Below are 16,613 nucleotides of genomic sequence, written 5' to 3'. Positions count from 1 at the left end.
CGCAAGGGAGGGGGGGATGTTGGGCCCACGTGGTGTCGGCGGGAAAAACCTTTCCGCCGTCAGATAAAATCGCCGCGGCCATTCTTATGTATAAGGTCTAGATTTCATGGTCAATCGAGATTCAGCAGAGAAATACCTCAAGGGCAGCTATTCGTATAGGCTCCTACGGGTTGTGCTGTTTCTACTGGGAGGATCAGAAGACGTTGTGTGTCCGTTCCAAGATGGCCAAAGTCATCTTCACGCCATGGAAGGAGCAATCCCAATTACTGGCGGTGCGGGATCAATTCTACCCTCCGCCGCTATACGATGGTCCGGACATGCGGTCCAGGGCCTGCGCCACAGTATGTGACAACAACCACGGGGGGCTTAACTTTGCCAAGCCGAAGCCTTCCTTCACCATGACTGCATATTGACTTGTTCCTGCTTTCTGTGTTCCGGTCGATTGATACCAGAACTAATGGGTTTCTTTTCAGGTTGGCGCATGGAAACTGCGAGGCAACCTCCCTCACCCCGTTGAGGCGACCGCCTTGTTGACGGATGCAATCCTTCATGACGATGCGCAGAAGAATTCCATCTTCTCCATCCGCGCGACCTATGCGGCGGCTTTTTGTCGGTATGTGTTTTGCTGTTGTCCTGTGCCTTGCTTTTTGGTGGTTGTCAACCTCTTTCGGCGGGACTGGGAAAAGAAGGGGTTTATAGTTCAGTGCCGAGAGAAAGATTAACCTCGTCTCATTATATCTTCTTTCAATGACGACACCTAACATTTCCCCATTTAGCTTCGTAACGTGTCTCGTCGACTCCAAGCTCGGCGGCCAGCGTCGGACCATGTTCCAGCGCGCCCTGGACCTGGGCCTCCCCGCCTCGTTCGTGGAGCTGCGCCACGAGGCAACGCACCGCGAGCTACCGTCCCTGACGGTGCTGCGCAACGCCTCGCAGCGGTCTCTTGAGTGGCTGTGGGATTACTACTGGGCCAAGACGGAGGGCTCTTCTGCGGGTCTGGAAATGGCGGTACGGGGTGGTGTGGTTGCGAACCGGGAAGGCGACGAGGGGGAAGAGGAGGCAGAGGAAGTTGATCTCGAGCCGCTCAAGTCGGCTCTGCGGGACACGCTCCAGCAGGTTGTTGCCGAAGGAGTGGAGCAGCCCCCAAGGAAAAAACGCAAGGTCCAGCAGCATCTGTCCGCCGTCACGAACGAGGTGGTGTCTGCGTGTCGCTCGTCGGGGCGGGGGGTGGCAGCGTTGTCAAGTGTTCTGGTGCAGGATTCGTTGTTGGTGTCTGAAACTCGGAGGTGAGTTTTCGGTGTGTTCGGGTTTTCTCCGGCTTGGAAGTGCTGATTATGCTGTGCAGATTAGGTGATTCCATGGCCGATGATTTCGACAGATGGGATCCGTTGCTACAGAGGATTGCAGACGCGCAATCGACGTTTCTGTCGGGTCTGACGGAGGAATTGGTGGATGCATTGGCGTTGACAGCACGGCCAGACGAGGCTAAGACGGAACCCCGCTGCGAAGGGATCTATTTGTGGCTGGACCACATTCTGGGGTCGGCGCAATGGGAGTCGAGGAGACGGCTTATCTCGTATGCGTATATGCTGGCGGCGTGTGAGCAGGGTGGGAACCATTGGACGAATCTCTTGCGGGAGAGGCTGGCTGAGAGACAAGATGAGGGGGTGCTGTCACTCGACGGGGAGGGCTCTGGGCGCGCAAAACGGGGGAGATCTGCCGCGACGAGGAGGAGATTGGCAGTGGATGGGTTGAACTCGAACAAAAGTCAAGCCCATGTAATAAGTGTATAGGTACTTACTCGACCTCTGGATGAGAAATGAAAGGAATAGATATATGGACTCATCGCAAGCGTCTGTATGCCACCGGCCGGACATTCTACAGACCTACTTGTCACAATTTCGAAAGCATTACGGGAGCGCAGTAGAATTGTCAGTCGTGCAACGCCATATATTAGATGTATATAAGGTATGTATATATGTTCAGCCACTGTGGCTGGAGCGGGGTGCGGCAGCTGGAAATGAGTAATCTCCAATCAACAGCTCTGCTTATGTATCACTCATGATGATGGATAAATAGTAATTGCTCCCCCGCATCGCAGTCAGCTGCTCCAACACACACCTGTCCCTCATGGCCCTTCCCTTCACAAGATCAATTCTTTCAACTGTTCGGTCTCGTCCATTGAGGTTTCAATCCACATCATCCAGAGCCATGCATATCCAATCGATTCCAATGTGTAAGCCACCTTTCCAGCTCCCCGCGCACTCACATGTTTACACAATTTCAGCTTGCTGTGGACAACTGCTGAACTCTCTCCAGGGACCGGCAAGGGCAACAATTATGCCTATCTGGTCACTGACGAGCCCACCAAGCAGTCGGTCATCATCGACCCGGCCAACCCGCCCGAGTAAGTTCCAAGCAGCTTGCTTGCGATGCGATGCACTCCGCTTTGCTGACACGGTGACCCAGGGTGACCCCGGAGCTCGAATCGCAGATCAACGCCGGCAAGATTGAGCTCACGGCGATTGTGAACACCCACCAGTAAGCTTCTACCCTTGGGATGACTTCCCATCTTGAACCTCAATAGGCTAACTTTGAACCAGCCACTGGGACCACGCTGGCGGTAACAACGAGCTGGTAAGGCTACCTCCATCAGTCATCTAGCACAAATGGCACCTTGGTTCTAAGGCCTCTTAATCACGGACATGTCCGTCATCACTGTGTATGTCACGAACCAGACTGACAAAACGCCTCAGCTCAAAACCTTCGGCAAACTGCCCGTCATCGGCGGCAAGGACTGCCAATCCGTCACGCAGACGCCCGCCCACGGCGAGACGTTCAAGATCGGCGAGCGCATCTCCGTCAAGGCGCTGCACACGCCCTGTCACACGCAGGACAGCATCTGCTACTTCATGCAGGACGGGGATGAAAAGGTGGTGTTCACGGGGGATACTTTGTTCATTGGAGGTACGCATTACGTCTTCCTTCCTTGAAAGGGCATGTAGGGCTATTTCCCGGCTAATTGAGGGTCTGCGCAGGATGTGGTCGGTTTTTCGAGGGGACTGCGCCCGAGATGCACAAGGCGTTGAATGAGACGCTGGCGGCTTTGCCGGATGATACGAGGGTTTATGTGAGTTTCTGGGTCTACTTTCTTGTGGGGGATATACTGATTGGGGCAGCCGGGTCATGAATACACCAAGGGAAACGTCAAGTTCTGTCTCGCGGTGTCGGAATCCGAACCTATCAAGAAGCTGGCGGCGTTTGCCGAGGCGAACCAGGAGACGCAGGGCAAGTTTACGATTGGGGATGAGAAGGTCAGTCTGAACTGAGGGTTTCGTGGTTTGGCATGAGAGCTGGAAAGAGGGCTAACTCTGGGTGTTTAGCTTCACAATGTCTTCATGCGCGTGAATGTAAGTTGTTCTGGCTGACTGTGGACTGTTGACTGGACTAACCGTTAGAAAGGACCCTGAGATTCAGCAGAAGACCGGAAAGACGGATCCGGTGGAAGTGATGGCGGCCCTGAGGGAGATGAAGAATGCCATGTAGGGGTGCGCTGGTGTCGTGTTGAGACTACTGGTTCGAGTTTCGGGCGTTGACAGGTGTACTGTGTAGGAGTGACAAATGTAGCAGACTGATAAGTAGTGGAGTATTCACTTTATACGAGTAACTTCTGAACATACTGGGACTTATTTAACTCTTTTTCTATTTACTTACCATATACTCCTGCTATCACAATTCTCTCATGACCATGGAAAATAGATCCCACCCCCGCAAGAGCAATCAGCCACAACCGTGACTCTCAATTCAAACCCCTCTTCAATCACCCAAGCCATCGCCGAAGCCACTCGTCGACTTCCACCTTGAGTTGGACGCCGGCTGCCATGTTTACCATCGACTCAATCATGGTGACGTCAGACGATGTACCAGACAGTGAGTTACTTCTTATTGTAAATGATAAAATACGAGAAAGCTTCAAGTTCTCTACACGTTCTGTTTTGCTTCACTATCTTCTCTCGAGTCCACTTTCTTCTGACACCACAACTTGTTCAATAAATCCACCACAATGTCCCACGCACACCACCACAACCCCCAAGAAGAAAAACCCCCCGGCGACCCCCTCAGCACCAAGAGCCGCGTCCTCGAGACCGGCGCCGCCATCGTGCAGGACTTCGCCCCGGTCAAGAACATCTGCGCGCATCTGAATGCTTTTCATGTTTATGCCTCGGATAAGACGCGGTGTGTCGAGGCGAACCACTATTGCTCGCATATCACGGAGGGTACGGCGCGCCCCATAGATCCCCTACTACATACACTACATACCAAACCCCTCCCCAAATCTCTCTTTTAACTCAAAGAACAGACATCCGACAATGCCTCCTCTACGACAGCCCATCCTCCACCGCCCGCCTTTTGGGAGTGGAATACATGATCACCCCCAAACTCTACAACACGCTCCCGCCCTCCGAGCGCCGGCTGTGGCACACGCACGAGTTCGAAGTCAAGAGCGGCATGCTGGTGATGCCGGCGCCGGCCGGGGTGCCGTCCGCCGCCTGGGAGGCCGCCGAGACCAGCGAGATGCAGGATATCATTCCGCTGTACGGCAAGACGTACCACTTCTGGCAGGTGGACCGCGGGGATCCGGTGCCGATGGGCGCGCCGGAATTGATGGCGAGTTTCACGTCGGAGGAGCGCGTGAAGGTCGCCGTGCCGGGCGGGATGGAGGAGCTGTGTCGGGGGAGGGATGAGCGGTTTGGGGTGGATTTCAAGACGAAGAGGGAAAAGAGGAAGGGGTTGGAGGGGGCGGAATTACATTCTGGTGAGTTTAATGATTTCCTATAAGGGGGCGAAGGGCGTGCTAATTTGTGGTTGTCGAGTAGATGCGGATGCGATGTGGGAGGATGAGAAGTGATTTATTTACCTCCTAGGTCTCTACATGAATGAATTGAACTGAAAGTGATTCTGAAGTGATTGAATTGCTTTTCAAAAAACTACGATCTCATAAGAATGATCTGTCTCCCGTCGTTACCACCCAACCGCCCATTCCCATAGCTAAATGGGGTCCTGGTCGGGCTATCGTTCAGGGAAATCCCCAACCCCGTAGGATTGAGAACCATAAAATTCATCTTGCTTCACTGTCCACACTCACGCGCTCTGGTGTTGAATTTCGGCAGCGGTGAGCTCTAGCAATTTTAGAAGCGAGGTTTTACGTGACAGGGTGACTTGACTACCGCACCAATCCATGCAGCATGAAACATGAACTGAAGCTGTAGCTAGACCCATAGGTATCAATCAACATGCTCGACGCAGAACGGACCTATCGAGTGTGATTGTTGTCGTTGCAAAGAGTTTCGAAGAAGAGTGTGCGGAGGAAGAGAGAAACAAAAAAAAAAAAGAAAAACCTGACCCGCGGGTTTATATCCCACTACCGTATCACGTGCCACGCCCGCCCGCCATCCCGCAACGGCCATAGCAGCAACAGCAACAGCAACAGCTGGAGCAGGAGAGCAGCGCAGCAGAAGCTCCGGTCAGGTGCAGTGCAGTGCAGTGTGGACCAACCCGCTCACTTATATATATCCCTCAGCACAGATAGAGCAAGATGGAACGCATCCTCCGCTACGCCCTCCACCGCGCCACCCCAGGCCATGTCTTCCGCCTCACCTTCAACGGACTGGGCCTCTTCTGCGCCTGCACGCTGGTCTGGGAGCACCTCATAACCGTGCAGCTCAGCGAGGGCCCCTCCATGTACCCGACCTTTAACCCGCGCGGCGACTACCTGCTCATCTCGCGGCTGCACCGCCACGGCCGCGGTGTCGAGGTCGGCGATGTCGTGCGCTTCTACCACCCGACCTTCCTGGGGGTTAATGGCGCCAAGCGCGTGATCGGGCTGCCGGGTGATTTCGTGTGTCGCGATCTGCCGTTCAGTACGTCGGCGGGGGCGACGGGGGAGATGATTCGGGTGAGTTTTCCTTCTCCTGGGGAAATGGTTTGTGCTAATCCCTCCCAAATGTGCTAGGTCCCCGAAGGTCATGTCTATCTTGAAGGTGATAATCTGCCCTGGTCTAGGGATTCCCGGAACTACGGCCCCATCCCGATGGGTCTGATTAATGGCAAGATTGTCGCCAGGGTGTGGCCTCCCTCGAGGATGATGTGGGTGGAAAACACACTGAAACCGGCCGAGCTAGATGCTTGAATGCATTTTTTTCTCGGTTTTGATCTGTTGTACATTGTATGTTCGTTGTATCTCTACAAGCATGGCGGGAGTCTGGAGTTGGGAAAGGACTGGTGGATTTGTGCATATTCATACATAAGCTCTCTTGTACAATACAAACACCCGAATGGAAAAAAAAAGTCAACATGGCATAACGAAAAATCACCCACGCATGCGGGCCGTGTTTCTGCGCTTGTAAGGAAGCTTTTCGTCGCGCTTCCGGCGGAGCTCGATCTCGGCATCGGGATATCCGATCGTCTTCATGACTTCGTACATCGAATCGTCCCACTGGGTACGGAATAGGAACGCTCCGATAGGCTTCAGCTTGTACCGGGTCTCCAGGGTGCGGGCCAACAGGTTCTCGCGCGTCGTCTCCTGGGCCTTGATGGCAGCAAAGTCCAGGGGCTGCGAGTCTCGCTGCTCGAAGATGATCAACGACAGACGGTGGTAGGGACTGCCCTTCTGAGCAACCGGAGGAGCCCAGGGGAAAATCACTTGCGACTCGGTCGACAGCTGGGCAAGATCCACCTTGGTGTTGATGGCCGAGATCGGGACGTTGACGGCCATGTAGTGCATGTTGAAGTCGAAGCCGTCCTTCTCGACATTGGGAACGTCAGGGTCAACGACGGCGATGGTGACCAATTTCTCACCACCCTCGAACATCTGCACATCCAATTTGGGCGCCTCAAAGCTGGCCTTCGAGTCGACGAACTCGCCCGGCTGGATCTGTCGGCGGGCAAAGTACAGTTTCGTGTCCAAGATCGGATCGCAGTGAGGGACAACGTCGGGGACCACCTTCATCTGCGTGATTCGTTGCACGAGAATCTTGCGACGGTATTCTCTCCATTTGCGGTCGGCCAGGTACCGGTAGATAGGCTTGCTCATGTCACCTGCCAGCCACAAAGTCAGTCAGCCCAAACACGGTCTCCGCTCTTATGGTCTCCCTCTCACCTTGTCCGTCCTCAAACTTCTTCTTCACAAGCGGGTCGTTGATGTCCGCCTGGATCTTCAGGTGCTCCAAGTGAAGCTCCATGGCCCGCAGCTTGGACTTCTTCACCTGCTCTCCGCCGGCTTGCTCGGTCGTCAGCGCCTCAAGCCTCGAGATCTTCTCCCGCATCGATGTGATATCGCGCAGCTTCTCCTCACGGTCCGCCAGCAGGACCTTCCGTGCCTCCTGGAAACATTGGTAGGGCAGCTGCTCGAAGGGAATGTTGAGGGAGTCCTGGAGGGCCACACGACGACGACGGGATCCGATGGGCGAGACACCCTGGCGTAGCAATTTCCGCTCGAGTCGGGGGCTCGAGACCAAGGCCGGATCGGGAGCCTTGTGAAAGGGTTGCGACTTGATTTCAGTCTGAACCTCTTCGCGCGCCAGAGCGGTGGTTTGGAAGGCGCGGGTCGACTGCAGCTGGAGTCCTGGAAGACCCTTGGTGTAGGTCTTCTGGAGACATTGAAGCAAGGGCTTCGAAGCCCGCTCGCAATGGGCCATCTTGACAAAGAAGGTAGATGTGGCGAGAAGGAATAGGAGAGAGGTGAGGGAGGAGGGTGGGGAGGAATAGATGGCTGGCAATGGGCAGGATTTCCCCAGGTAGTCGGCAGAGTCGAGAGGTTCCTGGCCGGACGGAACTTTTTTCGTCGGGTTTGGCCAAGCCTCAAGGCGGGTTAGTGCCAGACCACCCGAACTTTTGCTGCTGCTTCTCCCTCCACCACACCGCGCAAACCCACCCTGCGATCGTTTGCCCCCCATACAGGCTGATCCTTGAGGGGTTTTCTTGTTCTCATCATATACAATGGCTGGAAGTGAGGCTTTTCGCGCATTTCGATGGCTCACTCGCAGCTCGGGGGGGCTGCTCTCCGGGGCTGAGTCGACAACGGTACGACGGCCTTTTCTCTTCCTTGGCCTCACTTGAGCGACACCCCAGATATAGAAAATCATGCTGACAACTTCCTCCTTTCGCCGCTTAGCAACGATGCCTAACTAAGTCCCTGTCACGCTCGATGGCCACCGAGGCCACCGCTCCCACCGACCACCTGACGCGAGAGATCCCTAAGCCCGTATGGAACCCCGAGCCCGTCAAGGCGACCACCTACTCGTTCCCTTCGATGGAACCCCTGCGCTTCGTCGAATACCCCCGCAATCACCTTCTCATGCCGCTTCGCAAAGACATCCTGCACCGTGCCGTCATCTACGAAGGTGATGCGACCCGGCAAGGTACCGCCAGCACCAAGTACAGGAAAGACGTGTTTGGCTCGAACAGGAAGTTGTACGCACAAAAGGGCACCGGTCGGGCGCGTGTCGGTGACAAGAAGTCTCCCATCCGCAAGGGCGGAGGTGTTGCCTTTGGTCCTCATCCCCGAGACTTCTCGACGGATCTCCCCCGCAAGATCTACGACCAGGCGTGGCGGATAGCCCTCAGTTACCGGTACAAGCGCGGTCAGCTCATCATCATCGACAATGAGATGGCTCTGCCGGAGGACGCCACCCCCTACCTGCTCAAGCAGATCTTCAAGGTCAACGGCTGGGGCCGCGAGTTCGGACGGTCGACCTTGATCACAAACCGCGTGAACGATAACCTCTTTGGTCTGGTGGAAGAGCTGGGCGAGCATGCCAAGATCCTCGACCGTCGTGACGTGGATGTCAAGGATCTGCTGGAGACGGGTCGCCTGGTCATTGAGAAGAGGGCGTTGGATCGTATCCTGGCTCAACATTCGAAGGACTTGCAGAACGAGCCCAAGAAGGCTTTGTATTAAACTGCAATTTGCTGGGCAATGGGTTTATGTATGTTTTGGGAGTGTCTTTATTACCGCGATAGGGTTTTCTTCTGCCTGTACAAATAGAATTGAGCAATGTATGATGGGTCCTTAGGTTATTTTTCTGTCCATTGCTTTCTATACGTGGGGTGCTCGTAGTAGTGTAAAACGCTTGGGCTGATGCTCGAACCGTCCCGAATCGCTACAGCAGCAAAGCAGAAGCAGAGAAACGCCTATTTACTTCGGAAAGAATTGAGCACTCCTTAGGGATTAGAGGCAATACTTTGAGGGGATGCTTCACCTCGCCGTTCGGCCAGCCGCGGCGCAGCGGCCGGCTAGGAAAATCATGGGCGCGAAAAACTCCGAGGTCAATGCAAAGCGGAGAACCGACCAAAGCTGCTGTTGCTTCTCCTCTTTACCGAACCATTCAAACTTCCTCCCCTCTCCTTCCCCCCCCTCTTCTCTCGTTCCTTTGACTCTCCCCTGTCTGAACAGGCTGTGGTCTGCCTGATGTTGATCCGACGCAGCATTTGCCGGTTTCCCACGCCGTCGAGCTGGACCTCGCGGCTTTCACCAGCCATCATGCCTCTCCGCGCGAAGGTCACCAACCCAGCCTTTACGGCTCCTACTGCCATTGTACGCTAAATCACCAGCCCGATGCGGTCTTGGATACTAAAGTTGATGTAGATGAACTACTCTACGACAACCATAGGTGATAGCAAGAAAGATGACGTCCTGTTCAACTCTCTCTACGGCGTGCGGTTGATAGAGCTCAACCGCCCGAAGAAGTACAACGCCCTGGATCAATCGATGGTTGAGAAGATTTATGCTCGCCTCCTGGTCAGCTACTATCCCCGGGCTTGCTTTCCTCGCATGCTATACAGCGATACTAAGAGCATCTGTTTAAACAGGAATTGGAGAAATCTCAGCTTGCCTCCGTGGTCATGTTGTCCGGAGTAGGAGAGAAGGCTCTGTGTGCCGGTGGGGATGTTGCTGCCCTGGCTCTGCAGAACGAGAAGGGAGAGGAAGGACAGGAAGCCTCTGCCAATTTTTTCAGACTCGAGTACCGCCTCAACCACCTCATTGCCACCTACAGCAAGCCCTTCATTTCCGTGATGGACGGCATCACCATGGGCGGCGGGGTTGGCCTCAGCGTTCACGCCCCGTTCCGTATCGCGACCGAGCGCACCTTGGTCGCCATGCCTGAGACCGACATCGGCTTTTTCCCGGACGTGGGTGCTTCGTTCTTCCTGCCGCGTCTTGACGGCGAGTTGGGCACCTACCTGGCTTTGACCTCGAAGCGTCTGCGTGGCGCACAGGCCCTATACGCCGGCTTCGCCACGCACTACGTGGATTCGAGCGTACTGGGCAACTTGACACAGCGTCTGTCGGAACTGGTCTTTAAGGATTACGCCACGCTGCAGGAGCGCCTCGACTTGGTCAACGCCACCATCGCGGAGTTTTCCTCGGGAGTTCCGCCGTATCAATTAAGCCAAATCGCGGTCATCAACCGCTGCTTCGGGCACAACACGATTGAAGAGATCTTCCAGGCTTTGGAGCAGGAGAGTAAGAAAGAGACAAGTGAGTTCAAGGAATGGGCTGAGGAAACCCTGGAAATACTGAAGTGCCGCTCGCCTACCTCCCTCAAGGTGACTCTGCGGCAGATGCGTCTGGGCAAGCAATGGTCGATCCTCGAGACCTTCAAGCGCGAGGCGCATATCGCCTCCTTGTTCATGAAGCACCCGGACTTCGTCGAGGGCGTCAAAACCAAGCTGATCCACAAGACTGGTAAGCCCTCTTGGAAGCCCGCCGAGGTGAACGAGGTCACCACCGATATGGTCGACCGCTTCTTCACGTATTCGGAGGACTCCGAGGCCGCATTCCCTCTCGAGCAGTACAGGGATCTCAACTTCCGGGAATATCCCCACCACTACGGTCTACCCACGGAGGAGGAGATCCGGCGATTTGTCCGCACGTCCGCCGGCGAGGATCCGATCAAGAGCTTTGTCCGCCGGTCTGGGGGCAAACCGGGCGTGCAGGAGAAGGTGTCCGAGGTTCTGAGCCGAAAGGCCAAGAAGGGTGAGGATGGCGCCTGGCTTTGGGAATAAGCTGGGGTGATTCCAAACCTTAATAGCAGAAAGAAAGCACTACAAGGGAGTAATTATCGGGATGGGAATGTGTATAGTCATATGTACCGATTGGAGTTCTGATTTCTGGCCTGATATTACGATATGGCCTGTTTGATACAGTTAGACTTAAGTTCAAGTTCTTCTGGGCCATTTTCATTCGAAGTAGTGTATATGGAGACTGATCTCGTTACTAGAGATTCAAGAATCCACCCAGTTTCTAGTTTCATATCAGTTGTAAGTAAGAAGCATGGGAGCACCAGATCCAACAGACCACACTACAACCACGACCCGACATCCCAATCCTGTATACAGCCAGCCGACTTTTTTTTTTTTTTTTTTTTTTGCATTCACATCTATTATCATTCAGCCGACTCCTAATCAATAAAACCACTTAACCAAAAAAAGACCAAACCAGCCTATTGCCCCCCCGCCCCAACATACTCCGCCATCGCCTTTACCGCCCCCTCCAAGCTCGCCTTCTCAATGAGAATCAAACTCCCCTTCGTCCGGATCCCCAACTCCTGGAACGCGCGCTTCGAGTCCGAGTGCCCATCATCCTGCTTCCGGGAGTACTCAAACGAACCGGCGCAGACAGCATGCTTCTCCAGCACCTCATCCTCGGGGTGAAAGAAAAACCGCTCCGCTTTGCTGCCCCCGGAATTCTTCTTCTTCTTCTGCGGCCGCGCCTCCTCCATGTCCAGCTTGGACTGCACCTCCTCGTACGTCTTGGAGAGGAGCAGGTAGTGCGAGAAGTCGAAAGGCTCGTTATCTGCGACCGCGTGCGCGATCTCCTGCTGCAGCATCGTGTACATGGGCGGGACGACCTCGGCGGGCATGTTGATGAGGCGTTCGGTGAGGATTAGGCCGATGGGTTTGGGGGTTTTGTCTGTTAAGAGGGCGGTAAGGGGGCTGAGGGTAGGGTTGGAGGCGGATTTTTGTTGGAGGTAGGTGAGGAGGGATTTGATGATGGGTTTGTCCTTTGACTCCGGTATTAGTCTCGTGGTGTGTGGGTTTGTTGGCATTGGGGGTGGGAATGTTTGGGTTGTTGTAGACAGTCAGGCAGTCAGGCAAGGCGGGTTGGCGCTCACCTTATGTTCTTGGAGGTTCAGCACGGTCAGAAAAGCATAGGGGTCGGATTCTTTGCCGTCCGTCTTGATGGTCGAGCCCATCCAGGCTTGCGAGAGGATCAGGTCGGTCAGGGCGGACATGTCCAGGTCTTGGGCGTCATTGTCGAAGAGTTGGCGGAGGAGGTTCTTGAGGCCGTGGAAGTCGACTTCCGGGTCCGGGTCGAACCATTCGAAGTCGACGTTGACCATGTCAATGTCCTTCAGAAGTTATTGAGTTAGTTTCCTTCCTGGGTGGATGCATTGCGCGGTGCTAATGCTGGTCATGCTGCTGCTGGGCGCAAAAACGAACCTCGTCGGAGTCGGAGTCGTTCTCCACGCGGGGGTCGGTACCCCCCATGTCCACATCAGTGTCTTTGAGTTCCTTGCGCTTGACCATTGTGTCTATTCTTGAGGGAGGGAGGAGGAGGGATTCTTTGGTTGGGGGGTGTGTTCGCAGGCAGGAGAATTGTAGTTTACTCTACAGGCATCCCCGGAGCGGACAAAAAGTTGCTCGGGACCGGGTCCCCTCACTAACCGCTTTGGATCATTTTTTATCGATAGGCTCTTATCGGCGGTTTTATCTTATCGCTTGATTTGTTGTGTTTGCGCATACTTCGATGCCTCAGGAGTCAACGATGTCCTCCAATGAGTGTATAAGGAGTGCGAGTTTAAACCCATTGTGTTGTCAGAAGCAGCCTAACTTGAGATGTACAAGCAGAGGCTTCGTGTTGTTCAAGGCTTGCTCAAAATATAACTTAAGAGTTGTATTGAGCTGCTTATCCTGAGAACCACCTCTACTGGGGGTTCATTGGGATGATGCGTTGCGGGTGCCAGTGAGTCGTAACGGCTTCATGGACGGCGACAGTGACGACCACAAACTCTGATATCTCGAAGAGATACACAGTGGAGAATCCTGTGAGACCGCAAAATGAAGCACTACACAGTCAAGTGGGCTCCATCGGGCATCTCTCCGGAGCAAAGAGCTCCTGCAAGCACCAGCCATGATTTCAGAGCATATCAGCTGCTGTCTACAGGCTGGAGGTGATCAGCAAAGCGAGCATGTACAGCAACTACTCTCCTGTGTAGAGTCACGCCCGCATTGACCACAACCAGCGAATTTACCCAGAGAAATCCGGCCCAAGAACCGATTCCAGATCGATCAATCCGTCAGTCAGTGTCTCCCCTGGTCGTGCTTCGGAAAAGATCCCAGGCCGAGACAGACCCAACCAGGGTCCAACCCGGTGTCGTCAATTCAAGCAATTAGCCCGGTAGTAACCAGACCACTACATCATATCTCATCTGCAGCATACAGCAGCCCAAGAAAAGCTGTTCTTTTTTTTTCGCGGCGAAGAAGAAAGTGGGTGCTTCCCCACCGGGGGGGGGTATGATCTCAGCGACACTCCCCCATGACATCACCAACCGTCAATCCCCTCGAGGGCTTCTATAAAGTGATTGAAAGTGACCAGCACAACCACGATTCTTCATTCTCCTCAAACATAACACGATCACGACTCTCTCTAACGCAACAACCGCAATTCATCTTTCCCCACTTTTCCTCAATCACACCAACACAAACAGCCATCATGTCCGCCTCCGGATCCGGTCAATCCAGCGTCGGCAGCCGTGCCATCTACGAGGCCGGCGACCAGCGCAACGTCTCCCAGGCCGAGCAGAACGAGCGTACCCGCTACGCCGAGGGTCAGACTCACAGCCACAAGAACCTTGACTCCAGTTCGTGCCTACCTCATCAACCCCCCAAAAAGAAACCCTCAGACCACTAACCACTTGAACAGAGGACCAGCGTTCCATCGCCAACAAGCTCGCCTCCCAAGAAAGCAAGCCCGAGAGCGACCACCACCACAACTTCAACAAGGACCCCGAGGCTGAGCTCAGCAAGCAGGATCCCACGAAGCCCGTATGTTTTCACCTTCGTGGCTCTGGAGTCGAGCCAGAACAAAGCTGTTTGGAAAGTTATCGGAACTAACAACCACATTACAGGCTAAGGTCCACGGTAACGCTCCCTCGAAGGGCGCCCAGATCGATGCCGAGCTCCAGGCCGACGATGAGCAGAGACTCAAGGAGAAGGGTATCAAGAAATAAAGAGGATTATGCTTTAAAAGCTGGACTTTATGTATAATAATTTCTTCTCTTGTTCTTACCCCGTGCTACGCATCACTATATCTGAGATACATGATGACGAGTTCCGAATGACGAATTCTTATTGTCTACGCGCCTGAGTGATTTTCTTCTACCTGTGTAACTGAGTGAATTTTGGTGTAGATTAATTGTAAGCTTAGTAGGTAGGCAGGAACTTTGTGTGTTGCAAACCAAGTCTGCTTCTATGGACAACCCCTGTCACCTGGTGTATCTGTTTCAAGGTGTGCTCTAGACCAATCCAAAATGGCGAACAAGATCTCCTCCCCACTAGACAACCCTCACGACGAACGGGCTCTCGTCCGAGATATGCATCGGGTTAGAATCGTAAATGAATGTACATATACATACACAACAGGTGCCAAGTGCCGAAAACCATGTCGTTCATAAGAAAGCATACCGTCATGCGAAATGAAATCAAAACAAATGTGTGTGTGTGTGTGTGTGTGTGTGTGTGTGTGTGTGTGTGTGTGTGTGTGTGATGTGTGGTATCAATACGCAACAACGAAGAAAAGAGTAAAAAAACAGGGAAGATTTGGAAAAGAAAAAATAAACTCAGCTCTCATCGCCGAACTTGGGATCATCATCATGCGGCTCCGCAAACACATTGCCCCAATACCCTTCGACCTTCTCGCAGATTTCGTCTTTGCGCTCCCAGGTCCAGAAGCTGATCGCGGGGTCGCAGCTGATGTTCTTGATCTCGGCCCAGTACGCGCGCTCGACGTCGTAGCCGAACCGCCGCACGGTCTCCTCAGGCACGACCCAGGCGCGGCCGTCGGACCCATCGGCGCGGAGCGTGGGCGCCGTCTCCCACTTCATACCGAACACTTTCTCGCCCGGGTTGAACTTGGGGTAGTTGGCGTGGATGAAGAAGGCGTGCGGGGCGGGGGCAACTGAGGGGTCCTGCACGCGCCACTTGCCCGCGCTCGTCAGGGCGTGGTCCTCGATCGGGTCCGTCTGCACCATCGCCGAGCCGGAGATCCCGCCGCCTGGTTTGGCGTGGCCTACCGCCTGAACGCGCTCGCTGACCGCGTAGAACGGCTCGCCCACGGCCGCAGCCGCTTGCACGAAGGTCTCCTTGTCGCCCTCGCCGGGAGCGCCCTGCGACAGGAGCCGGAAGTAGTGCGACGGGCCGTAGTAGTTGTAGTATGCGGAGAGGAGCAGGGTCATCTGATGGGTCTTCTTCGAGACGAGGAAGGCTCCGGCCTCCGAGGAGGCGCGCGCCGACATCGGGGGCATCTCCTGGCGGGAGATGTTGTAGTACAGCGGGGAGGCGGTGGACGCCCAGAAGTCCGGCCAGGTCACCAGACCGGCGGATTTGAAGGGTTCCGCGTCGAGCAGGATCTCGGGCTTGGTCAGCGGAAAGCAGTCCGCGTCCATCCAGATGACCTCCTCGAAGGAGGAGAAGAGAACCGCGAAGATCTTCAGCTGGTAATGTTCGATAGCATTTTTACCGACCACGTCGGAGAGAACCAAGCACCGTGCGCCCAGGTCGGGAAGGATGTCGTCACAGATCTGCTTTTCATACTCATCGGTGTCCTTCATGTAAACTTCCACCGGCAAAGTCGAGCCCAAGCGCCGAAGCATTCGTAGAGACGACAGGAACACGGGGAAGTAGGTCCCTCCAGCCGTAGAAACCACTCCTCGAGTTCCGGGAGAGTGGACGGGTCGCAACTTCTCGGATGTTCGACACGCCTCGATGTATCTCGCATGCGCCTCCTCCATAGCGTGTAGATCCTTTTCATCCAAGGTTGTCACGTCGGGACGAGGGTCGGTTGTGGTGGCATCGAAGCCCACGGCGCCGGAATCGCCTATGCGACCAGGCGAGGGGCAGTTGGGCCCGTTCGCTTCAAGGATAGGTTTCAAGACCTTCCAGAAGGCATTCTGACGTTCGACTAGAGGGACTTCGAAGACTGTGCTGGGAACTACCGAGGCCGGAGGAGGCGTCCAATACACATAGACAGTGCAAATGAGGAGTATGGCGCCCGTGGCCGTGATGAAAGACCGTAGTCTACCCGGTCGAAGGATCGGCATCGTTGTCTCTGAGACTGCGCCTTAGCTGATAGCTTCACTGACCCGGCTTCACGGAGCCTATCGATGTCTTGATCGGATGTAGTCACGTCGATCCAGGAGTTTTGTCCGGTTCGTCCGGGAAACTGACGAGAAAGGAGCAGTAGAAACTTTGGACGGTGTGATCAAGCATACGTCAGCATGATAGGCGATCTTCGAATTTAGGGGTTCAAGCTTAAGGAGGACTGGTGGAGG

The 16,613-nt window shown here is 54.6% G+C and overlaps 9 protein-coding genes across 9 annotated transcripts; 6 read left to right on the top strand and 3 right to left on the bottom strand.

The window, feature by feature from the left end:
• Positions 1–108: 108 nt before the first annotated feature.
• BP01DRAFT_417067 (Las1-domain-containing protein) lies at positions 109–3,694 on the top strand. Its single transcript, XM_025579237.1, has 14 exons — positions 109–341; positions 474–613; positions 777–1,286; positions 1,346–1,667; positions 1,833–1,857; positions 2,080–2,236; positions 2,288–2,407; positions 2,470–2,541; positions 2,604–2,637; positions 2,757–2,967; positions 3,039–3,130; positions 3,180–3,314; positions 3,384–3,410; positions 3,463–3,694. Exons 1-14 carry the CDS (start codon positions 222–224, stop codon positions 3,544–3,546), a joined length of 2,049 nt encoding a protein of 682 aa, XP_025429810.1. The 5' UTR covers positions 109–221; the 3' UTR covers positions 3,547–3,694.
• Positions 3,695–3,740: 46 nt separating this feature from the next.
• On the top strand, positions 3,741–4,931 carry BP01DRAFT_424633 (OBAP family protein). Its single transcript, XM_025579713.1, has 3 exons — positions 3,741–4,277; positions 4,361–4,816; positions 4,878–4,931. Exons 1-3 carry the CDS (start codon positions 4,064–4,066, stop codon positions 4,907–4,909), a joined length of 702 nt encoding a protein of 233 aa, XP_025429809.1. The 5' UTR covers positions 3,741–4,063; the 3' UTR covers positions 4,910–4,931.
• Positions 4,932–5,494: 563 nt separating this feature from the next.
• On the top strand, positions 5,495–6,351 carry BP01DRAFT_417065 (putative mitochondrial inner membrane protease subunit 1). Its single transcript, XM_025579236.1, has 2 exons — positions 5,495–5,956; positions 6,014–6,351. The coding sequence occupies exons 1-2, from the start codon at positions 5,597–5,599 to the stop codon at positions 6,188–6,190; spliced, it is 537 nt and encodes a 178-aa protein (XP_025429808.1). The 5' UTR covers positions 5,495–5,596; the 3' UTR covers positions 6,191–6,351.
• On the bottom strand, positions 6,272–7,814 carry BP01DRAFT_417064 (mitochondrial 54S ribosomal protein mL38). The gene is made up of 2 exons (XM_025579235.1): positions 7,160–7,814; positions 6,272–7,098 (listed from the first exon to the last, which is right to left on the bottom strand). The coding sequence occupies exons 1-2, from the start codon at positions 7,695–7,697 to the stop codon at positions 6,371–6,373; spliced, it is 1,266 nt and encodes a 421-aa protein (XP_025429807.1). The 5' UTR covers positions 7,698–7,814; the 3' UTR covers positions 6,272–6,370.
• A 103-nt stretch (positions 7,815–7,917) lies between these two features.
• Positions 7,918–9,073, top strand: BP01DRAFT_344050 (mitochondrial 54S ribosomal protein uL4m). Its single transcript, XM_025573545.1, has 2 exons — positions 7,918–8,082; positions 8,174–9,073. The coding sequence occupies exons 1-2, from the start codon at positions 7,999–8,001 to the stop codon at positions 8,957–8,959; spliced, it is 870 nt and encodes a 289-aa protein (XP_025429806.1). The 5' UTR covers positions 7,918–7,998; the 3' UTR covers positions 8,960–9,073.
• A 337-nt stretch (positions 9,074–9,410) lies between these two features.
• Positions 9,411–11,254, top strand: BP01DRAFT_344045 (mitochondrial 37S ribosomal protein mS47). The gene is made up of 3 exons (XM_025573544.1): positions 9,411–9,595; positions 9,647–9,799; positions 9,871–11,254. Exons 1-3 carry the CDS (start codon positions 9,470–9,472, stop codon positions 11,065–11,067), a joined length of 1,476 nt encoding a protein of 491 aa, XP_025429805.1. The 5' UTR covers positions 9,411–9,469; the 3' UTR covers positions 11,068–11,254.
• Positions 11,255–11,436: 182 nt separating this feature from the next.
• On the bottom strand, positions 11,437–12,661 carry BP01DRAFT_344043 (protein-transporting protein BCP1). The gene is made up of 3 exons (XM_025573543.1): positions 12,505–12,661; positions 12,177–12,413; positions 11,437–12,065 (listed from the first exon to the last, which is right to left on the bottom strand). Exons 1-3 carry the CDS (start codon positions 12,589–12,591, stop codon positions 11,505–11,507), a joined length of 885 nt encoding a protein of 294 aa, XP_025429804.1. The 5' UTR covers positions 12,592–12,661; the 3' UTR covers positions 11,437–11,504.
• Positions 12,662–13,777: 1,116 nt separating this feature from the next.
• On the top strand, positions 13,778–14,294 carry BP01DRAFT_367077 (uncharacterized protein; the record flags this gene model as incomplete). The annotated part of the gene is made up of 3 exons (XM_025576439.1): positions 13,778–13,925; positions 13,988–14,109; positions 14,193–14,294. 3 exons carry the CDS (start codon positions 13,778–13,780, stop codon positions 14,292–14,294), a joined length of 372 nt encoding a protein of 123 aa, XP_025429803.1.
• Positions 14,295–14,743: 449 nt separating this feature from the next.
• On the bottom strand, positions 14,744–16,600 carry BP01DRAFT_93446 (alpha-mannosyltransferase). The gene has a single exon (XM_025580246.1). The coding sequence runs from the start codon at positions 16,380–16,382 to the stop codon at positions 14,904–14,906; it is 1,479 nt and encodes a 492-aa protein (XP_025429802.1). The 5' UTR covers positions 16,383–16,600; the 3' UTR covers positions 14,744–14,903.
• Between the last annotated feature and the right edge of the window lie 13 nt (positions 16,601–16,613).

This window comes from Aspergillus saccharolyticus (assembly GCF_003184585.1).
Source record: "Aspergillus saccharolyticus JOP 1030-1 unplaced genomic scaffold BP01scaffold_24, whole genome shotgun sequence".
Classification (NCBI taxonomy): domain Eukaryota; kingdom Fungi; phylum Ascomycota; class Eurotiomycetes; order Eurotiales; family Aspergillaceae; genus Aspergillus; species Aspergillus saccharolyticus.
The sequence above is the reverse complement of the archived record's forward strand: the minus strand, read 5'-3'. Positions and strand labels throughout refer to the sequence as shown.